This window comes from Elephantulus edwardii, unplaced genomic scaffold (genome assembly GCF_000299155.1).
Source record: "Elephantulus edwardii isolate Elephantulus edwardi_28Jun2011 unplaced genomic scaffold, EleEdw1.0 scaffold00045, whole genome shotgun sequence".
NCBI classification, from domain to species: Eukaryota; Metazoa; Chordata; class Mammalia; order Macroscelidea; family Macroscelididae; genus Elephantulus; species Elephantulus edwardii.
This window is the reverse complement of record NW_006399795.1, coordinates 9,302,299-9,323,197: the sequence shown is the minus strand read 5'-3', so window position 1 is coordinate 9,323,197 and position 20,899 is coordinate 9,302,299. Positions and strand designations below refer to the sequence as shown.

General features: G+C 50.8%; 1 protein-coding gene across 1 annotated transcript in view; it reads right to left on the bottom strand.

The window, feature by feature from the left end:
• The window catches only part of CHD5 (chromodomain helicase DNA binding protein 5), a 72,977-nt gene that overhangs the window by 14,444 nt on the left and 37,634 nt on the right, over positions 1-20,899 (bottom strand). Inside the window, exons 12-31 of the mRNA XM_006885799.1 lie at positions 20,246-20,377; positions 20,027-20,135; positions 19,058-19,249; positions 18,771-18,971; positions 16,778-16,915; positions 16,579-16,700; positions 14,676-14,849; positions 14,197-14,338; positions 12,121-12,252; positions 7,038-7,155; positions 5,895-6,019; positions 4,608-4,839; positions 4,327-4,437; positions 3,884-4,056; positions 2,515-2,689; positions 1,994-2,086; positions 1,623-1,711; positions 1,149-1,282; positions 668-812; positions 191-350 (exon numbers count right to left, since the gene is read on the bottom strand). Of these exons, the coding sequence (XP_006885861.1) occupies positions 191-350; positions 668-812; positions 1,149-1,282; positions 1,623-1,711; positions 1,994-2,086; positions 2,515-2,689; positions 3,884-4,056; positions 4,327-4,437; positions 4,608-4,839; positions 5,895-6,019; positions 7,038-7,155; positions 12,121-12,252; positions 14,197-14,338; positions 14,676-14,849; positions 16,579-16,700; positions 16,778-16,915; positions 18,771-18,971; positions 19,058-19,249; positions 20,027-20,135; positions 20,246-20,377 (2,897 nt within the window). The remainder of the gene's footprint in view (positions 1-190; positions 351-667; positions 813-1,148; positions 1,283-1,622; positions 1,712-1,993; positions 2,087-2,514; positions 2,690-3,883; positions 4,057-4,326; positions 4,438-4,607; positions 4,840-5,894; positions 6,020-7,037; positions 7,156-12,120; positions 12,253-14,196; positions 14,339-14,675; positions 14,850-16,578; positions 16,701-16,777; positions 16,916-18,770; positions 18,972-19,057; positions 19,250-20,026; positions 20,136-20,245; positions 20,378-20,899) is intronic.

Genomic DNA, 20,899 nt, shown 5'->3' with positions numbered 1-20,899 from the left:
AATAAAAAAAAAATTTAAAAATTTAAAAATAAAAAGCAAAAACCCTTAACAGCACTTCTACAAATAGAAGTTTGCAGGGTTTAGGTGGACTGCTCTCTTTAGGGTCTGAGGAAGGCTTGGGGTGTCTCTGGTGAGCTTTGCCACCTCCCATGACCCAGGTTCCCCGCCCCCATTCAGTGGGACCCCAGACCTGACAGGGCTAGCACAGCAGGTGGGATGTGGGCGGGGCTAGCAGGCACTGGTGTGTTAGGATTGGAGGAGATGACTTCGCCCGGCTTCTTGCCCTCAGGGGCCTCAGGGATCAGGTCTGGGGTGCTGTACTTCCCATTGACGTGTTCAAACTCCTGAACCTGTGCAGGTAGGTGCAGGGAGAAGAGGAGGGAATTGCAGCTAAACCCACAGCCTCAGGGATGCTGATGGGACGAAGGATATCATGGGCTTAGACATGCCTCTTCCTCTCTGCCCAAGGCCACCCATGCCAAGTCCACTTCAACCACAGGCCACGTCCCCCAGCCACCCTGTGTCCTCTGCCCTGTGATATCATCCTCCAGCTCCCCGCCACCCCGCCTCTTTCATTCTAAGCGCCTGGGCTATTGCTCCCTGACCACTGGCCCCTGGCAGACCCACGACTGAACAACGCAGGCCTGGTAACGGCGTACTCACCCACCTTCTTCCTAACCAGTGACATGACCCCAATGCGCGTGAGCACATGCTGCCTGGAGAGGCCCTCCCGGGGCACGCCATCCGCGAAGGTCTCCGCGCCGTCCGCCCCCGGCTCACACAGGTGCCGCATGAAGAGGGACACGTAGGCTCTGGGGTGGGGGCCACAAGGACCCTCAGAGGGCTGGCAGGACCCTGACAACTCCTGGCCTGGGTCACCATCCTCGCCCGCCCCGCACCAGGTCAGAGTCCAGAAAGGACATTGTGGGGGACCCTGGCAGTGGTCCCAACCCATGACACAGATCCCTATCACTCTGTTGATGCAAATTGGTTTCTGCGAACAAGCCCACCTTGTGCATCGGCTCCAGCCACCTAGGAACCTGATTCTAGTAATTCTCATACACCCTGGGCCTGGCATTGGGGGAAGGTGCTATGGGGTGCTGGCTCACCTCACCCAGCAGGAACTCAGCCCACCCTCAGCCCCTTACCTAAACTCCTTCTCACTCTTCCCTCGGAGGTCACGCACCAGCCAGTGGGAGTTGAAGGCATCCTGTGGGGGCATACCCCAGCGCATGATGGAGTTCAGAAAGGCCTTGCGCTGCCGGGCATTGAAACCTAGCACCTGGTGGGGCAGAGGGGTGGTGGAAAGAGAGGTGAACCCAGGAAGGGTAAAGCAGCAGGGGATTGAGGGGTGGGGGAGACAGATAATGGATGAGGGAGGCAGAGAGAAGGGCAGAGACTCCACCCAGGGCAGCTCTCAGAGAGTACAGTCCAGGGTCTGTCCCAGCCTCACCTCTGAGGTGGGATGTGGCTCAAACAAGCATGTCCCCCAGCCCCCCACACCTCTGTCCTCACCACAGACCCTCAGGGCATGACAGGAGTAGTGAGGGAATGAGATACGGTGGGGGGGGGGGACAGGGCTGGGAGAGACCAGGGTACAGGCGGCTCCCGGCGGCTCCCACCTCGATGTTGCCCCCAACTCGAGCAAGAAGAGGGGGCAGAGGCTTATCCCTGTCACTCTTCAGCTGCCTCCTGGATTGTCGCCGTCCACCTGGAAGTAGCCCCCACAACTCTCAGGAGAGATTGAGGGAATCTAACCCCATCATCAAACATCAATAGGCCCCAGGTGCCTCATGTCCACCTGATGCCCCAGGGGACTTCAGTGTCCCCGTTGAGCCCCATGCTGACTCCACCCCATTGGCTCTTCAGACCCCGGTAGGTAATGAAGACCCACCAAGGGGGGAAACAGAAACAGACTTATATTTCCAACCACCACCTGCCAGCTCTGCAGATCCGGGTCACAGATGACCCAGGTCCACAGCCCCAGACTCACTCTGCCCCTCAGGCCTCTCCTCAAAGTCTTCATCCTCATCCTCAGAACCAATGGAATACTCTGACTGGTTGTCGGAGAGCTCGTCCTGCCATTCTGTGGGGCCCGACAGGGCACAGAGTGAGCCCCCATACCCAGGGCTATGTCAAGTCCCACACCCCAGCCCAGCACCGGTCATCAAAATAGCTCCTGCTTTTGAAGGCTTATCTAAAGCTCATTCCATGGTCAGAACAAGCCCACACTAGGTGCGAAGGAATTATGCTGGTGTCTATATTTGGTAGACGGGGAACACTGAGGCTCAAGGGGACTTGTCCAAGGTTACATCACCAATAGGGTAAAGCCACTCCATCACTCTCCATCTTGTCTCCCCAAACACACCGCCCCACCCCTCCTTCAAGTCCCTTTCTCTGAGCAGCCCTCCCACCTCATCCCCAGGTCATCTTTCATTCCCCCCACAGTCCACACTTGAGAGTCTGCCCAGCCCCGGAGCCCCTGTCCAAAGCCCCGCCTGAGCCCACACGCACCCTGGTCCTCCTGCGAGGCGTCGTTGTAGTTGACCTGCTTGCGGATACGTTTACCCTTGCCCAGGTTGCGTGCCAGGTCTTCCTGCTGCTGCTCGTAGTGGTGGCGCAGCAGCTTCTCCCAGTAGTCAGGGTCCACGTTCTCCTCCTGCTTGATGATCTCCCGCTCCACCTCCTCCTAGGGGCACACACGCGCCAGCTCACTCAGGAAGGTGGGCCAGCAGAGTGGGCTTCCCAGAGGCCACAGGGCCGTAGGATGATGCAAACTGAGCATCCCACAGACCATGGTGCCACGGGGCACAGCAGGGCAGACGTGCCAGACTAAGTCACCCCACAGACCACCGCGCAATGGGGCTCAACATGGTGGGCATCCCACAGTACCCACCATGGTAGTCCACAGATTATGATACCATGGGGCTCAGAAGGGTAGAAATTCTAGACTCTGGTGCCAGAGGGGTCAGCAGGATGGGCACTCCACAGATCACAGTGCCATGGGGCTCAACATGGTGGGCATCCCATCGTATCCACCATGGTACTCCATAGATCATGGCACTATGGGGCTCAGTGAGTTAGACAACCCACAGACCACAGTGCCATGGGGCTCAACATGACAGACAGTCCATGATATCCACCATGGTACTGCACAGATTACAGTAATATAGGGCTTACTGGGGAGGACATCCCATAAACCATGGGACTATGGCATTCAACAAGCAGGTATCCCATGGTCCCCACGATGGTACCCCATAGACCATGATCTATGGGACTCAGTGGGGTAGAAGCTTCACAGATTATGGTGCCATAGGGCTCAACAGACTATGATGTCATGGACCCCCCACAGACTATGGTGTCAAGGGGTTCAGTGGGACAGGGCCAGTAGGCTAGGCATCCCTGCCCTCTGGGAGGCTTCAAGATACCTCTACAACACCTCCCCATTTTGGGGTTAGTGTTCAAGGATGAATTGGAGGGTCTGTCTAGGAAGCCTTGCCGGATCATTCCAGCCTCAGTTCATCTTCGTATTCTCTCTACTTGTCATAGTTGGTCATTCACTTACTCATCCATCCATTCACTCCACAAGTATTTACTGGCTTTGTGCCAGGCCGTGAGGTATACAGTTGAGTAAATCTCAAAGGAAAGGTAATCCACACAGAAATCTCTACCGAGGGTGATGGAAGCTGAGCAGAAGGTGGTGGGTCCAGCTCAGGAGGTACCCGGGAGCTGGCTTGGCAGCCCATGGGGGGCTGTGTGGTAGTGGAGGCAAAGATGGAGTGGCTGGGAAGTGAAACATGTTTGAGAGTGGGCACTGAGGTAGAGGGGTGGACAAGCCTTCATGGGCTCGAGATGGACCCAAGGACGTCGGGGAGGGACTTACCACGCCGTCCTCCTCGCGTACCACGTACTGTGCCACCTTGAAGGAGCTAAGGTACTCGTTCATGTTCTGCAGCTCCGTGTCATCCGTGGCATCCTGGTTCCGGTCCAGCAGCTTGGAGATGGCAGCGTCATCATAGTGGATCACACTGCTGTCCTCCACATCCTTGTTGTCACCTAGGGACAGAAGAATAGACTTCCCAGGTCACCTTCGATGCCCCTGTGACCCCTTCCCACACCAAATGACACTCCCCTGTAGCTGGGGACCAAGGCACCCAGGAAGTAGCCTGCATTGGGACACCCACCTCTGACCCACCCAAAGTTGAGGGCTCCCAGTAAAAGGGTTGGTGGAGATGGGTGGGGATCCCAAGTGAAGGAGGAGCCCCTCATTTCCAAGATCATCTACTGGACGGAATGAGGGGCTGGTCAGGCTCAGCTGGTGCCTACCTGGAGGGGTGCTGCCATGTTTTTTTTTCATGCTGGCAGGCAGTGTGCCCCCTTTGGAGGACTGGACATCTGGGATGGGCGTGGCAGGCCTCTGGCCCTGAGACATCATGCCTATAAGGCAGAGGGATGCTGGAGCGGGAGCCACCAAGGGGCCGGTAGGCAGCACTCAGAGATGCCCCTGACTTTACACCCCCAGCCTAGCCCACCCCACCGGGAGATGAGGGCCAGGTAGTAGGGCCGAGATCCAGATGGGATGTTCATTCAGGGAGCCACCCACGCACCCTCCACGTCATCCTTGAAGAGCTCCTCAGTGCCAAACTTGAGGATGTCGTCCAGCTCCTGCTTGGTCATGGAGCCTGACTTGGAGCCAAGGCCGGGCCGCACCACCAGGTGGGTCAGCATCATCTTGCGCTTGGCCACCTGGGTGATGCGCTCCTCCACCGAGGCCCGCGTCACGAAGCGGTAGATCATCACCTTCTTGTTCTGCCCGATGCGGTGGGCACGGCTGAAGGCCTGTGGGCACAGGCAGCTCAGCATTGAGGCTGACCAGGGCTCTGGGCACCCACGTGGGAGCATGGATGCACACGAGCAGCGGTGTGTGAGGGGCCTGTGTGTGTGCACCGATGGAGGCCGGCTCTCTTCCCTGACTGTGGTTTGAGATTGAGTGCATGACAGCACAGGTGGGCAGCACCGGTGGGCCTGGGTGTGGCTGCAGAGATGCAGCAGTGCATGGGGGAATGACATAACGTATGCACAGGTGCAATGTGTGCACCGTGTAAATGAGAGCTCCCAGAGTCACTGGGAGTCAGGCTGCACCTCCCTGTAAGCCTCTAAGCAACTGGACCACCCCATGTGAAAGACCACAGCCCTCTCAGCATATGTGCATGACCCTAAGTACCTGCGAGACGCAGCAGTTTCTAGGGTGAGGAGGTGAACATGAGGACATGCATTCCAGGAATGTGTGGGTCCCTGAGTAACATGAGAGGAGCCACCTGGGACCTGGTGTGTGTCTGTGGGGTGACTGCATATGTGTGTGAACACGTGCACATGTGTGTGCAAAAACTCATGTATGCATTTGTATGAGAGTCCTTAAAGGTGTCAGTGCTAAAGAGGTGAAGGGGCGGGTGTGAGAAAGAGATATGGGGTGTCCCTACTTCTCCTACAGTTCTGTCCCCTGTTCTATTCTCCAATCCCTTTGGCTTTCAGAGCTTAAAAGGGTTCCTGACCCTGCCTCCCACCCCGGCCACAGTCTGAAGGTGAAGGACAGGCAGGGATTAACAGCCATCACAGACTTGCTGAGTATTGTTGAACTTGCCTTTTGTCCCCCCCTTCAAAGGTCCCACTGGAGGGGTAGGGGACAAAGACTCTATCCATCACCCAGGCTCCTCTAGGGCTGAGGCTCTGGGGTTCACCCAGGGGAATTCTCAGGCCTGAGACATTGGTCAGAGGAGAAGGTCTCTAAGAACCAGGAAGGTATGAAGGCTGGAACCCAAGAGAGGTGATGCTCAGCTCAAGGCCCAGGGGCTCACTGAAGGTCTGCTGACCTGCATACACAAAAGGCCACACACCTGGATGTCATTGTGTGGATTCCAGTCTGAATCGTAGATGATGACCGTGTCGGCTGTGGCCAGATTGATGCCCAGGCCGCCCGCCCGGGTCGAGAGAAGGAAGCAGAACTGCTGGGCTCCAGGGGCTGTGAAGAGAGCCAGTATCCAGAAGAGGGTGAGGCAGGAAGGATAGCTGGGCAGCAGGTGAAGAGATGGAGTCACAGAGAAGGGGCCCTCCCCAAAAAGAAGTGCCCAGGAGGACTGTGAGACAAGCAGTGGCCCACTACTGATGGTCACCCGAGCCCCACTCAGCCCCACCTGTGCACCAGTTCCAGCCCAATCAGCAAGAAAACCAGGAGGAAGTTGACCTAAAAGCCCCAGTGGGGAAAGACTTATTAGCAGCCGAGCCCCAGCCCAGAAGGCCCTGGAGAAGTGAGTCCCCCTGGGCCTCTTTGCTGCTCAAGCCTAATGATAAATATAGTGAGGGCAGCCAGGACTGAATGGGGACACAGCTCCCATTGGGAAGCCTGGACTATCCCAAGAGGCCCTGCATTAAGCGATCAGGGACTGATCACAGTGACCATTAGAGCTGCCAATAGGTCCATTCATCAAATGCTTTGGCTACTCCTTTTTCCAAGGGGGAACTATAGCCACAGGTATATCTTCAGACTCTGTCCTCACTCTATATACCTGTCCCTCTGAATTGAGTGGGCAAGAGGAATATCTGCCTTGGCTATTGCCACTAGGGCAGCATGGTCTAGTCCTGTGTGAGCACAGGAGTCGAGACATAGCTCCATGGTAACATAGAGTGGCTTACTTCCAGCATTGAAAACCTAATGTTATGACTTAAGGACAAGTCTACTCATTCAAGTTTAACTGCTTGACAACTAACTGAAAGGTTGGCAGTTCAAACTCACCCAGTTGCTCTGGGGAAGATAGGTCTGGCAATCCTTTCTCATAACAACTACAACCTAAAACCCTTGAGGGTAGTTCTACCCTGTCACAAGTGGGTTACCTTGGGCCTAAATTGACACTACAGCACTTAACAATTACCACTTTCTTCAGTCATTTGAGAGGAAGCTAACATGAACATGAGTTGGATGATCTAAGAACCTACATTGGAAGGGTAAAAATTATCCAGAGCCCTCAGGTGGGGGGAGGTACCATTGAATCTGTCAATGGCCTCTTGTCGAAGGCCTCCGGTGATGCCACCATCGATCCGCTCATACTTGTAGCCTTCATACTCCAGGAAATCTTCCAGAAGGTCCAGCATCTTGGTCATCTGCAAGAGAGACAGTATGACTGAGGGGCCGCCAGCGAGCAAGGCCCCTTCCGTGGGAACACGTGCAAGGACAACACAGTCAGGGACAACAAAACAGTGTCCTCTGAGGGTTGACCATTGAGATCAAGGCTAGCCTAGTTACAGAAGAACAAAACCTCCAACCTCACCCCCTTGGGTGTAATCCATCCTCCATGCTAGTCTCATCAAGACCTGCCCAAAGCACAGTTCTCAGATGAGCCTCCTCTGTTCGCATCTCACCCTGACATTGAAATCTCTGCACCACTTAGTGCCCTTTCTATCTGGGCCTCATCTCCTAATGCTTCCTTTATAGCCTCCCATCATCCCAAACTACTTACAAGTTCCACCAGGGAAGTGGGCTCTCAGCCTAGAGTGCCCATCCTTTTATTGCCTAGAAAAGTCAAATATCACTTCCTCTATGAAGTGTTCCCCAATTTTACTTTCCACCAGCTGCTTGAGGGGTAAAGATGGACAATCTCCTCTTGTGTGTTCAACTGCCTCTGAAAACATGCTAGAGGGTCAGCTATGGGTTTGTTCTGACTCTCAACAATTCACAACAACAACATGGGTAAAGAAGGGCAGTTCCTTCTAAGATCCCATAATCTTAATGTTTCCCTTCATTCTTAATAGTTTGGCTGGGTATAAAACTACTAGTAAAGCATTCCTTTCCCTCAGCATACTGATGAGTCTGCACATGTCTCCTGCCACTTTTGGTTGCTGATGAGAAGTCTGAGAATAAGGTGTCACTCTTTGTAAGTACTAGGTATGCAGTGCTGTAGTTACAATGCAGTGGGTCCAGGAGTTAGTTTGGTTTTATTCCTCATGCTTGATCTTCTGCAGTGTACTTCAGATCTGAGACCTCCTATCATCAAGCCTGTCAACCTTTCATCAATTAACCATTTCTTCTCCATCATTTCCTCTAATTTTTTTTTTCCTTTTGAAACTGCTACTAGATGATTCTGGAGGCTTTCAAGCTATTCTCCATGATCATTCACATTTTTATCTTTAGCTTCCCATACTGCATTCTAAGGCAATACCTTGGTGCCAGGTTCCAATTCATCAACATTCACTACAACAGTTTCAGGAGTTTACCTATCCTGTTGAAATATTTCATTTCAATGACTAAATGACTAAACATCTAGATATACATATATCATTCAATTCAACTCAACTCACTGCTGTTGAGTCACAACTTATTCATAACTGATTTTACCATGGTTTTTTCCATTTAGAGTCTAACTAGTGTTTTCTAGGAAGTCTTGACATTCAGTTTTGTCTTAAGTTTTAGAGTGTTGGTTTGTAGGCTCAGTCTGCGTGGGGCGCTCTGCCTTGATCACATTCCCTTATGACACATTTCTGGCATCTGTGCAGTTCCCTCTGCTTGGTCTTGTGATGACTCTGCTCAGAATTGCAACTTGTGTTGGCAGTGGTAGTGCGGGATTATGGATTCAGGCTCAACATTAGCTAAACTGTTGTTTAGCTCCTGGGCACAGGATTGACCTCCTTCTTCTCCCATAGCCCTTGGCTTGTCACAGGATGTTTTATAGGCCTAGGAAATGTTTTGATCAATGTTCATGCAGAAAGGCCACCTCCTAGTCTCAGACTGTGAGTAAGTAATCTGGCTTATTTCTACCATAAAATAAAATGTTTTAGACCCAGGACACCACGGGGATAAAGTTCCAGGCCATCACTGTGTCCTCCATCCCCCATATGGCAAAGAATTAGGTAGCTCTCTCATTTTTATTGTCATGAAATATACATACCAAAATATTTATAATTTTATTGATATGTCCATAATTCACTAACATTATTTATATTCACCATTATCCTTTCCAAATTTTTTTTTTCATCATCCCAGAAACTCAGTGTCCTGTAAGTAATAATTCCTTTCTCTTCCCCACACATCCCTTGTTGTTGTTAGGTACTGTTGAGTCAACTATGACTAATATCGAACCTATGAACAACAGATCGGAATCTGGCACTTTCCTATGCCATCATCACATTCTCTCTGCCATGCTCAAGATCACTGTTACAGTCACTGTCAATCCATCTTGTTGAGGGTTTTTCTCTCCTTGTCTGATCCTCTACCTTTCCGAGCATAATATTTTTTTCCAAGGACTGGTCCCTCCCAACAACATGTCTAAAGAATGTGAGACCAAGTTTCACCATCCTTGGCACTAAGGAGTACCCTATTTATACTTCCTCCAAGACAGATTTGTTTGTTGTTCTTGCAGTCCCTGTTGTTGCTTGTTGTTATGTGCCGTCGAGTCGTTTGCGGCTCATAGTGACCCTATGTACAACAGCCCTAAACCCTGCTCTATCCTGTGCCAATCGCATTGCCTCTAACACACCCATCCCAATTACCCCAGTCACTGAATCAATCCACCTCATAGAGGGTCTTCCCCTCCTGCGCTGTCCCTCTACTCTACCCAGCATGATGTCCCTCTCTAAAGACCGGTCTCTCCTAGTCCCTAGAATAGCAAATATTCTTCTCAAACAATACAATTCAAAGGTATCAATTCTTCTTTGGTCTTCCTTATTCACTGTCCAACTTTCAGATGCATAGGAAACAACTGAAAAGACCATGTCTTGTTCCAGGTGCACCTGAGTCTTTAAACTGACATCCTTGAGCTTAAGCTCTTTAAAGAGACAGATTTTTCCCAAGGCAACATGTCCTTTGATGTCTTGACTGGAGCTACTATGAGTGCTGATTATGAATACAAGTAAGATTAAGTAGTTGATAACTTCAACCTTTTCTCCATCTACCTGATGTTAATTATTAGCCCAGTGGTCCTAGCAACCATGAATATGCTTAGTTTTCTACACATTTGCCTATTCTAGGTATTTTTAATGAGTAAAATTATATATGCCATTTTGTGCCTGACTCCATGTCATTGATGATGTTGATGTTGCTGCCGTTAAATCAAGTATGGTTCATAGCAACCCTATAAATTGTTGTTGTTGTTGTTGTTATGTGCCATAGAGTCATTTGCGACTCATAGCGACCCTATGTACAACAGCCCTAAACCCTGCTCTATCGTGTGCCAATCGCACTGCCTCTGACACACCCATCCCGATTACCCCAGTCACGGAATCAATCCATCTCATAGAGGGTCTTCCCCTCTTGCGCCGTCCCTCCACCCTCCCAAGCATGATGTCCCTCTCCAAGGACCTGTCCCTCCTTGCAACATGCCCAAAGTATGTCAGATGAAGCCCCAGAATCCTTGACTCCAAGGAGTTGCTTGGTTTAATCCTCTCCAGGATGAATCTGTTTGTTTTCTTGGCAGTCCATGCTACATTCAATACTCTTCTCCAGCACCACAGCTCAAAGGCATCAATTCTCCTTCTGTCCTCCCTAGTCATTGTCCAACTCTCTGATGCATAACAAGATTTGAATTCTGTCCTATCTTCTGCCGTCCTTACCAATTCTGACACAATTCAGCCCATTGCTGCAGTCACTGTGTCAATCCATCCTCATTGAGATCTTCCTCTCTCTTTTTCACTGACCCTCCACCTTTCCAGGCATGATGTTCCTCTCAAAGGAATAGCTTCTCCTAGCAACATGCCCAATGTACGTAAAACAGAGCTTTGTCTCTAAGAAGCATTCTGGCTGCACTTTCTCCAAGACATATCTATTTGGTTGGGGTTTTTTTTTAAAGTCCATGAGATATTCAGTATTTTTTCCAATATCAGAGCTCAAAGGCATCAACTCTTCTTTTCTGCCATCCTTATTTATTGTCCAGCTTTCAGATGCATAGAAACTGATTGAAAAGACCGTGGCCTGAATCAGGTGGACCTTAAGTCTTCAAACTGACATCGTTGCTCCTCAGTAATTTGAAGAGACCCCTGACAGCAGATTTGCCCAATGCAGTATGTCTCTTGATCTCTTAACTGCCGATACCAAGGGTGTTGATTGTGAATCCAAGTAAGAGAAAATCATTGATAGTATCAATCTTTTCTCCACCTATCATGATGTTATCAGTCCAGCAGTACGGATTTTTGTCTTCTTTATGTTGGGATGCAAAAACCCTTCATTTATCTTTATGGCTGAATAATATTCTGTGTGAATAGATCACATTTTATTTATCTACTCATCAGTTAATAGACACCAGAATTATTCCCACCTTTCACCTTGATGGCCAAGTATCTGAATCTCTGCTTTCAATTTCTGGTATACACCTATGAGTGGAGTTACTGGGTCATGGCATAATTGTGTGTTTAACTTTTTTTGAGGTTCCACCAAACTGTTTTCTACAGCAGTTGTACCATTTTCCAATCCCACTAGTAATTGATGACAGTAACTATCCCTTTACTTCCCTCGCCCACATTAAACTCTGAGCAATGCGGAGAGAGAGACTCATCGATCTCTGTACACAATTGCCTAGCACAATACCTGACAAATGACAGGTACAAACAAACGAGTGAGAATAAATGGACAGATTATTGCACCTGGACAGCCCTGCTCCTAAATTCCCTAAAGCCACTGCTGCAATTGCAACCTCAACACCACGCTGGCAAGAAGTCTCCTGGAGCTGCTCCCATCTTAAGGTTCCCTCCTGAGAAAAGCCCATGACCTACTTTAAAAAGAGCTAGCTTCCACAGGTGAGAGGCTTGGTGGCCATAGCTCTGTTCTGGATGCCAGCCAGGCACCATGTGACTTTATAGGTCAGAAGAGGCAAGTGGTAGGGAAATGCTTATCTTTGCAGTCAATGGGTCCCAAGATCTTTGACCTTGTCACTCAGTCATCTTTCCTTGGCTGCATGATGCCAAGGCATACAGCAATGGCCTTTAAAGCCCAGGGATTCACCCACATGGATGACCTCCATGGGCTGCCTCTGCCAGCAAGGTTCCTCTCTCAGCATCCAGGAACAGAATGCTCCTTTGCTACGAGTAGAACTGAGACTGGGCAAGTGGAAGACCAGTCAGGCAGCTGGCTGGGGTCCTTACCTGGGAAAAGATGAGCACACGATGTCCTTCATCCCTCAGTTTCTTGAGCATTTTCTGCAGCAGCATGAGTTTCCCTGATGACTTGACGAGGGAACTGCCATCATAGGAGCCATTGGGCAGGACAGGCGCCTCCTGGAGACATAGCAGAAGGTGGAGCTTGGGGGCTGCCCGCTCCTCTCTGGCTGTACACCAAAGAGCCCAGCAATAGACTGATCACTCATCACCTGGCTAGAGCTCATCCTCATTGAGCACAGAACCCGAACCTGAGTCAGCCTGGGCCATCAGGGTCAGAAGGCCACAGTTAGACAGGAATCTATTTCTGGTGCCATCATTACAGGCAAGGTTCACTGGCATGCCAACTCCATCTCTGTCTTTATGCTTTGGCTGGTATGCTATCAATACCCAGAGCATCAGTGAATAAACAGCGAAGTTCTAAGTTAAATTGGCCGCCCAGGAGGAACTGAGTCTGGTCACAGCTAGTCATAGTGCACTCAGAGAATACTACCCTCTGAATTCAGGCTGGGCAGAGCACACATCAAAAAATTCAAAACTCACTGCTTTGGAGTCAGAAACAGCCCAGTTGACCCTCCACTTAGTTTTTTGAAAACTTTAAATCAGAATGGGACGATGCTGCCCATCTTTCTCCTATGGATTTTCTAGTGGATTAGAGCTGTCACCAGGATGTCAACTTTGAGTTAACAGTGCAGTTCCCTCCAAGCTCAGCTACCAGAGCTCCTACCAGAAGGTAAGTCCCAGGAAAGACCCGTGTTATGTCAGAGGGTCATAAAAATAATCTGGGGTTACAAACTGGGTGACCATAGGGGACATTATGCTGAGTGAAATATCTCAGTCACTAAACAACAAATACTGCCTAATGCCACTGTTATAAAGTAGGACTAACATGGAGGTTGGGGAAAAACTAAGAAAAGAGAGGGTAAACAATTTACATGGCATTGAAACAGACGAGGGAGGACTGCATAAGAGGAATATATGATTAGGTATTACTGGCATGGCAAAAGTCCAGAATAAGAGATGCAAATAAAATAAGAAGTAAGAGCTGTAAAGTGGACGTGGCGGGGTGGGGGAACTACATAACAACGAAAGAATTTTTTTTTCAAAGAAAAAGTGAACTGGGGGAGGAGGGATAGGAAGGAAAATGTGCAACAATGCATGAATGGAAATCCAAGTTCTCTATAAACATTCATTTAAATCTCAATAAAAAAGAGGAAAAAATAATCTGAGGTTACCACACATCTGGATCTTTCCAGAAAATTCTCATACGGCTACATTTGCATTGTTTTTATAGAGAGGGGATGGGAGAAATGCTTAAATTAAAATCAAAACAGTAATGATGGAGATAACTAATGTCTACTGAGAGCTCAACATGCCAGATTCTCTGTGAGGGAACAATAATACATGACCATCTTGTGTCTAATCTTCACTGCACACCTCTCAGGCAGATGATGTTATTATACCAATTTTGCAGATGAGAAGCAGAGGTTCTGTGAACTCATTACCTTTCCTGAGATTGCAAAACTGATAAGGGATGTGTATGACCTCAGGGGCAGGTCTCTCATTCACACCTGCACGGCAGAACCACTGGAGCTGGTAAACCAGGCATATGAAATCTGCTAAACATGTGATTTCCTTAATGCCAGGTCAGCCCTCAGAACCCTGCCCTGAGGTTAATGTTGAGACTTAGGGTGTGGCCTGAGGCCGCCCTTACGCATCATAGGGAGGTTCAGGAAGGAGAGAGCAGTCTGGACAGAGAGCAGAGATAAGTTTCCAGAAACTTCGTTTTGCAAGAGGTGAGCCTACGTCATTCCCAAGATTCTCAGGGGAGGCCTGGGGCCTGAGAGGTCAAATCACAGGCACCTATCACAGCAGCCATGGGACACCTGCTATAGTGACCACTGGCACCTAACAGCCACAGATCATGATGACCAGAGGAAACTGTTTAAGGCAGCAAGGGGCACCTACTATGGCATGAGACACCTATCCTGGTGGACACAGCACCTACCACAACAGTCACGGGCACCTATCGTGGCAGGTGCCATGATGGCCTCGGGCACTCACCACGGCGGCCACGGGGAAGAGGTAGGGGTGGTTGCAACACTTCTTCAGGTCCATCATGATGTTGAGCAGGGACACCTGGTTCCCGCCTCCCTTGGAGTTCAGCGCCTCAAAGTTCCGTGTGAGGATGAACTTGTAGTACTTTCTGCAGCAAGACATGAGGAAAGGGGCTGAGCTTACCAGGTCAGGCCAAGCCAGCCTCCAAGAGCCCTTCCCACCAGAAGGCACATCATTCCTATCTAAAGAGGGACAGGGGGCTAGAGAGCGCTGCTCTCAAGAGACTCCAGGGGGAGCTTGGGGCGGGAGAGGGAGACTGCTAGAACAATTCTCTGGTCATGGACGCCAAGAGATGATCTCGAAAGGGTTAGAAGGCAAATCAAGGCCCTTAGTGGGTAGAAGAGCCTTCCACCCAGGCCACAAGGGGGCCCCGGAGGGAGGGGAGTGAGGAAATGTGCCCAGCAAACACAGCCACTTGCACGCACTTCTGCATCTGGCTCAGCTCCACACGCACGATCAGTTCGGTCTTGGCCGGCATGTTTTTGAACACATCAGCCTTAAGCCGCCTCAGCATGTGCGGCCCCAGCAGGTCATGCAGCTTCTTGATCTGGTCTTCCTTGGAGATGTCAGCAAATTCCTCCAGGAAGCCCTCCAGGTTGCTGCAAGAAAAGGTTGGGATACCCATCAACAAACAAATGGATAGAGAAGCTCTGGTTTATTCACACAACAGAATGTTACACTGAATTGAAAAACAAGGAACTCATGAAATATTATACAAAATAGGTGACCCTGGAGGACATTATGCTGAGTGAAATATCTTAGTCACAAAAGGACAAATATTGCATAGTGCCACTGTTGTAAAATGGGACTGACATCGGGGTTAGGGGAGACTGAGAAAGATGGGATAAATTATGTATATTGCATTAAAACAGATGAAGGGTGCATGCCCATGTTTATCATGGCATTGTTCACAGTAGCAAGGACTTGGAAACAACCTAACTACCCATCAACAAACGAATGGATAGAGAAGCTGTGGTATATTCACACAATGGAATACTATGCTGCATTGAAAAACAAGGAAGTCATGAAATATTATTCAAAATGGGTGACCCTGGAGGACATTATGCTGAGTGAAACATCTCCGTCACAAAAGGACAAATACTGCATAGTGCCACTGATGTAAAATGGGACTGACATCAGGGTTGAGGGGAGACAGAGAGATGGAATAAATTAGGTATACTGCATTGAAACAGATGAGGGGGAGAACTGTTTAAAAGGGATATGTGATTAGGTATTATTGTCATGACAGGAGTCCAGAATGAAGGCTGCACAGTGGAGAGGACTCGGTGGGAGGGATTGTAAAACAATGAAATAATTTTTCTTTTACTTTCCAAAGAGAAGAGTGAACTCAGGGGGATGGGAAGATTGGGCAGGGAGAAAAGTGCAACAAAGAATGAATGAAAATCCAAAGTCTCTGTAAACTTTCATTAAAATTGATTTTTAAAAAAGGTGGGGATATAGGAGCTGGAGGCAAAGGACCAGAACAGACAAAGCCCACTGAAGGTTTGCAGGGAGGTCTAGCTGGTCCCCACCATTGCTGCAGAGTTCTAGAGGACAAGAGGCTGGCGAGGGGTCAGGGGTCTGTGACTACCCTGGGTACCGTCTCTGCCTCTGGCTCCGCCTACCCTGCACAGCACAGTGCCCACTCTCGGCCACACACTTTCCCATCCTCAGAGTCAGGATGCACAGGGGCTCTCTGGGACTGATACCCATTTGACAGAAAAGTAAACTGAGGATGGAAGATGCCCATGTATATACGGTCCTGTCATTCCAAAGTCTACTCTCATTTCTACACCTCCAGAGTGCAAAATCAGTACTCTTCACCCTGAACCCCAAACCTAAGGAAAATGGGGTATAGGTGAAGTAGGGTGGATGGTGCTTCCCCGAGCCTTGAGCAAAAAGGGGAAGGAAACCTCAGAACTCTTTCCTCTCCACCTCCAGATCCTTCTTTGCTTCCTTTCATGGTCATCTATGGGAGTCCCTTAGGTCCACAGAAAGAACAGGTGGAGAGACCTGAATGTGGCCAGATCAAGGGTGTGGGGGCAGGGCAGCAAGTCCAGAAGGAGCCCTGGGTAGTCTCTGGAGCAAATCCAAGAGACTCACAGAAACACTTTAACAGGGGCTGATCCTGGGCCAGGTCGTTTGAGAGAAGCTTTGTTAATGTGCCCATTTGACTGACGAGAAAACCAAGGCTCCCTGAACAGGTTCTGAAGCCGGATTCCAATGCTAAGCTTTCCTCTGCGCCCTCCCCCCCCGCCCCAATGCCCTCAGCCACCCAGACCTCACAGTTCACTTCACCCTCTCTGGTCCCTCTGGCCCATAGCTCACTTGAATCTCTCCGGGGTCAAGAAGTTGAGTAGATGGAAGAGTTCCTCCAGGTTGTTCTGAAGAGGGGTCCCTGTCAGCAGCAGCTTATAGTCGATCTTGTAGCTGTTCAAGACCCTGAAGAACTTGGGGACAGAGGGACTGGTCAGGGCACAGGATGGCCAGCTGCTTGGCAGCTCTCAGGCCATGGCATGCCCCCTACCTTGGACTGGTTGTTCTTGAGCCGGTGGGCCTCGTCTACCACCAGGCAGGCCCACTCGATGGAGCCCAGGATGGCCTGGTCGATAGTGATGAGCTCATAGGAGGTGAGCAGAACGTGGAACTTGATCTGCACTTCTTTCTGGAGGGAGGAAGGAGGTAGGGGAGGCAGGTAAGAGGCAAGAAGAGTCATAAACAAGTGGGAGTCCCCCAAAGACTCCAGGGGTCCCCCAAAAGTCTAGCCAATCTAGGACTGAGAAGAAACATCAGCCTGAACTGAGGGGGTTAGGTGAAGCTCAGAACCCAGCAAATCTGAGTGAGCACAATGCTGAGGTGTGAGAAGACTCCAGCTGCCGCGACCCCTAACAGCAACAGTTACTGGGTTCAGAAGGTTCCTGCCTGGTACAGTGTGGGATCAGCTACTAACCCACAGAGGCTGCTAGTTCAAATCTATCCAGCGGCACTGCAAAAGAAAAGACCTGGCAATTTGCTTCTGCAAAGATAACAGCCACATAAACCCTTCCAGTGGATCTGCCCTGTCACAGAAGGTCACTGGGACTTGGAATCAACTCACCGACACCCAAGAGTGGGTGTGGAGCTTGAGCATGGCCACCCTGGGAACAGTGCTGATGCCCTCGGTTCACTCACCCAGGTGACAGCCCACAGGGTCTCACAACAGCTGTGTGACTCCCCCAGGGCCCCACAGCTCACAAAGAGCAGATTCGGGATTCAAACCCAGACCCATCTGATGGAACCATGCTGTGTGGGCTGACATCAGAAACCAGCACACCCTCCTGCTGTCACTAGAGTCCTCTGGGCGGGCATCAGAGGTCAGGTTATTGAGGAGCAGAAAGAGACCTGTATATAAGTGCAGAGCAAGGCAGGCCCGGGTTGTGAAACAGACCCCAAAAAAGAGGGACAAGAAGTTGGGGTTCCAGGGCCAGCCAACCATAAGCAATGGCAGCCTGTCTTCCTCTGTGGGGCATTGGCAGGCAGGCAGGCAGAACATTCTGCAACCTGCAGGTAATAAAAGCCCTTCCTAAAAGCTAAGGCCAGAGGCCAGGTCTCGTCCCCAGGAAGTGACTGTAGCCCCCAGCCACTGTCCTTGCTCCCACTAGGTAGACCCTTCAAGGTCCATCGGTACAAGTCCAAGGTCTTCACAAGGCACTCAGGACCTCCATGCTGGGAGTGAGCCCACAACCTTGGGTGATGATCCGAGCTCAGCAGCCTGGTTTATGTTGTCTCTGTGCTTACCTCTGTTGGATCTTGGGACCCAATTGCTGCCCCTGATGGACTCTAGGACCCTAGAACTTGAGTAGTCTGCAGGTTTCTTCCCTCCCAGCCCCTGATCCCAGTGTTCCCAGCTCCTGACCCCTGTGCATTCTAACTTGGAGATGGTGCACAAGAGCGCCAAGCGACGGAAAGCGGGTCCCCAGACACAGAGCCCGGTGCACTATGGGAGCTCCAAGTGGAGCTCTAGCCCCTGCGTGCCACTCACTAGGTGTATTGGCTGAGCCATCTCGTGGCACACAAAGGCCTTTAGACCACAGTCTTTTAGGGTGGCTGTGAGGACCATGAGGTCAAGTGCAAGCACTCAGGATTCACTGTGGGTCAGCGAGATCAGTGTGGGGTAAATGCCATTGTAGGATCACAGCAAAGGCTGTGGGATGGCCTGTTCACCCCTATACCTGACACTCAGGGTTCACCCAGCATGCAGGATGGGAAGACATGAAGGCTGAGGAGTGGTACTGACAAGGGGGGAGGGATGCTGGCAGTGACTTCCCAGAGGCCGTGAAGGCCAGGCTGGTGATCTGAACTGGGTCATGATGTGGAAGAACAGGCCAGGTTGGAGTTCTTCGTTCCAGCAGCCTGGAACACTAGGGAGATATAACTGCCTAGACAGCGAGGTCCCAGAAGCCCAGCCTGTGGTCCCAGGACACACCAGGAGCCTCTTGGGGTCCCTCTGGGCCCGGGGCAGGGGTAGGGGACACTTTCACCTTCATACGGAACACCTTCTTTCCACTGCGAATCGCATTGTCCTCAAAGCAAAACTCGTTCTCTCGGATCACAGAGCGGCTCTCCTTGTCCCCCGTATAGGTGACCACGTAGAAGTCGGGCGCCCACATCTCAAACTCACGCTCCCAGTTAATGATGGTGGACAGGGGTGCGCTGACCAGGTAGGGCCCTTTGGAGTGTCCCTAGCAAGACGAGCTGATAGGTGAGGCTGCCGTCCACTCCCAGGCCCGCCCCACTCCCCGGACGCCCGCCCTCCCGCCTGGCACACCTCCTTGTACAGGGAGTAGAGGAAGACGATGGTCTGCACAGTCTTGCCCAGCCCCATCTCATCAGCCAGGATGGTATCGGTGCCCTGGGCCCATGAGAAGCGCAGCCAGTTGAGGCCCTCCAGCTGGTAGGGATGCAGCGTGCCACCCGTGGAGTCAATGTACCATGGCTGCTTGTCAAACTTGACCGTGGGCTGCAGGAAGGAGGGCAGGAGGGCAGAAGGAAGGGGGCTTCAGTGCTAATCCTTGGCACACAGTCCATATCCAAGACCACCAGAGACTGCCCTCCAGGACCTGTACCCAAAATTCTTTCTGTCAGGAATGCTCTTCCTACTGCCATAGTCTCTGATGGCTCAAGCATCCTTCAGGTCTCAACTAGAATGCCACCTCCTTCAGGAAGCCCTCCCTGACTCCATGTCTAGTTTTGAAGCTCCTACTACATATTCCAGGAATCTCTGGTGGCCTAGTGATAAGGAGCTGCACTGCCATCCCAAAGGCACATGGTACGAATCCACCAGTTGCTCTGCAGGAGAAAAGATGGGCAGTCTCCTCCCATTCAATTTACTACCTCTGAAAACCTGTTGAGTCAATTCCGACTTGAGAGTCCACAACAATAACAACAACTAAACTCTCCAGGGAGAAAGATGGACAATCTTCTTCTGTATGTCTCAGAAACCCAGTGGAGGATCAGTTACAAGTAAGTTTCCACTTGATGGCCATGAATTAAAACTCAAACAATTCCATCTTTCCATAGAATCTCTGTTCAGTTCTATCAGGACACTTCAAGCACCTTTCCAGGTCTAAGCTGAAATAAGTCCTCCTTAAAAAGCCCTCCCTGACTCCATCCTAATCATACTACATCCTTCTGTGGAGACCCTCATAGCAGGGAAGCTCTTGGTTATCAAACTAACGGAGTGCTAGTCATCTCAGCAGGAGACTGCAAGTGTGCCCCTCCCACCCACCCGGCTCACATCCACGATGGGGGTCTCTGGTGGCTTCTCCTGTTTATCATCCTTCAGCTTCTTGCCCTTCTTGATCAGCCTCTTGGGCAACCTGGCATCTTCTCCCAGCATCAGCTCCCTGGAAAGGAACATCAGACACAGATGAGCACACGGAGGCTGGGCCCGTGATAAGGACGCCGTGTGTCTAGGTCACAGGCCCCACATCCCAGCCTTGGTCCCTGTGCCCACCTGTGGCCCCAGTACGCTTGCTTCAGGTTGTCATAGTAGGGGATGTCGATGTCATCAATCTCCCAGGTGCACTGGTCATAGGGCAAGTCCTTCCACTTGATCAGGTAGTGGACGTCACCCTTTTTGTCGAAGCTGCAACACAGTAAACAGAGAGGGAGGGGTGGGCTACTAGCACCAATCCCAACATCCAGGGCTGGGACAGGTGCCTAATGAGATGCAAAAGTCCTCATGCCCACAGTCCTGTCACTCTGGTTCCAGTAAGGAAGGAGGCACCGCAGAGTGACCACACTTGAGGAAACAGGATACAAAAGCTCAGAAAGGTGAAGTGGCCCGCCCAAGTCACATAGCTGGTGAGATGCCTCGACGAGCTATGGGAGGACAGAGAGTGAGAAGAGGGACATCTGAGAGGCGTATTACCAGAGGCATAAAGTCCACTCTCAGCCACAGAGACAAGTCCCTCTAGATCATAGGGCCTGGACACCGGGGCCCTGAATTTCCAAATTGGAAGCATTCTCTCCTCTGCCTATGACCCTCCCCTTGCTAACTGAAAAAAATCCACAAGACTAGAGCCGTTTCCATTCCAGATGTGGAACCCTCCACCAAGCAAGAGGGTGTAATTCCTACAGAGGGTGGCCACTTCCAAAGACACCCAGG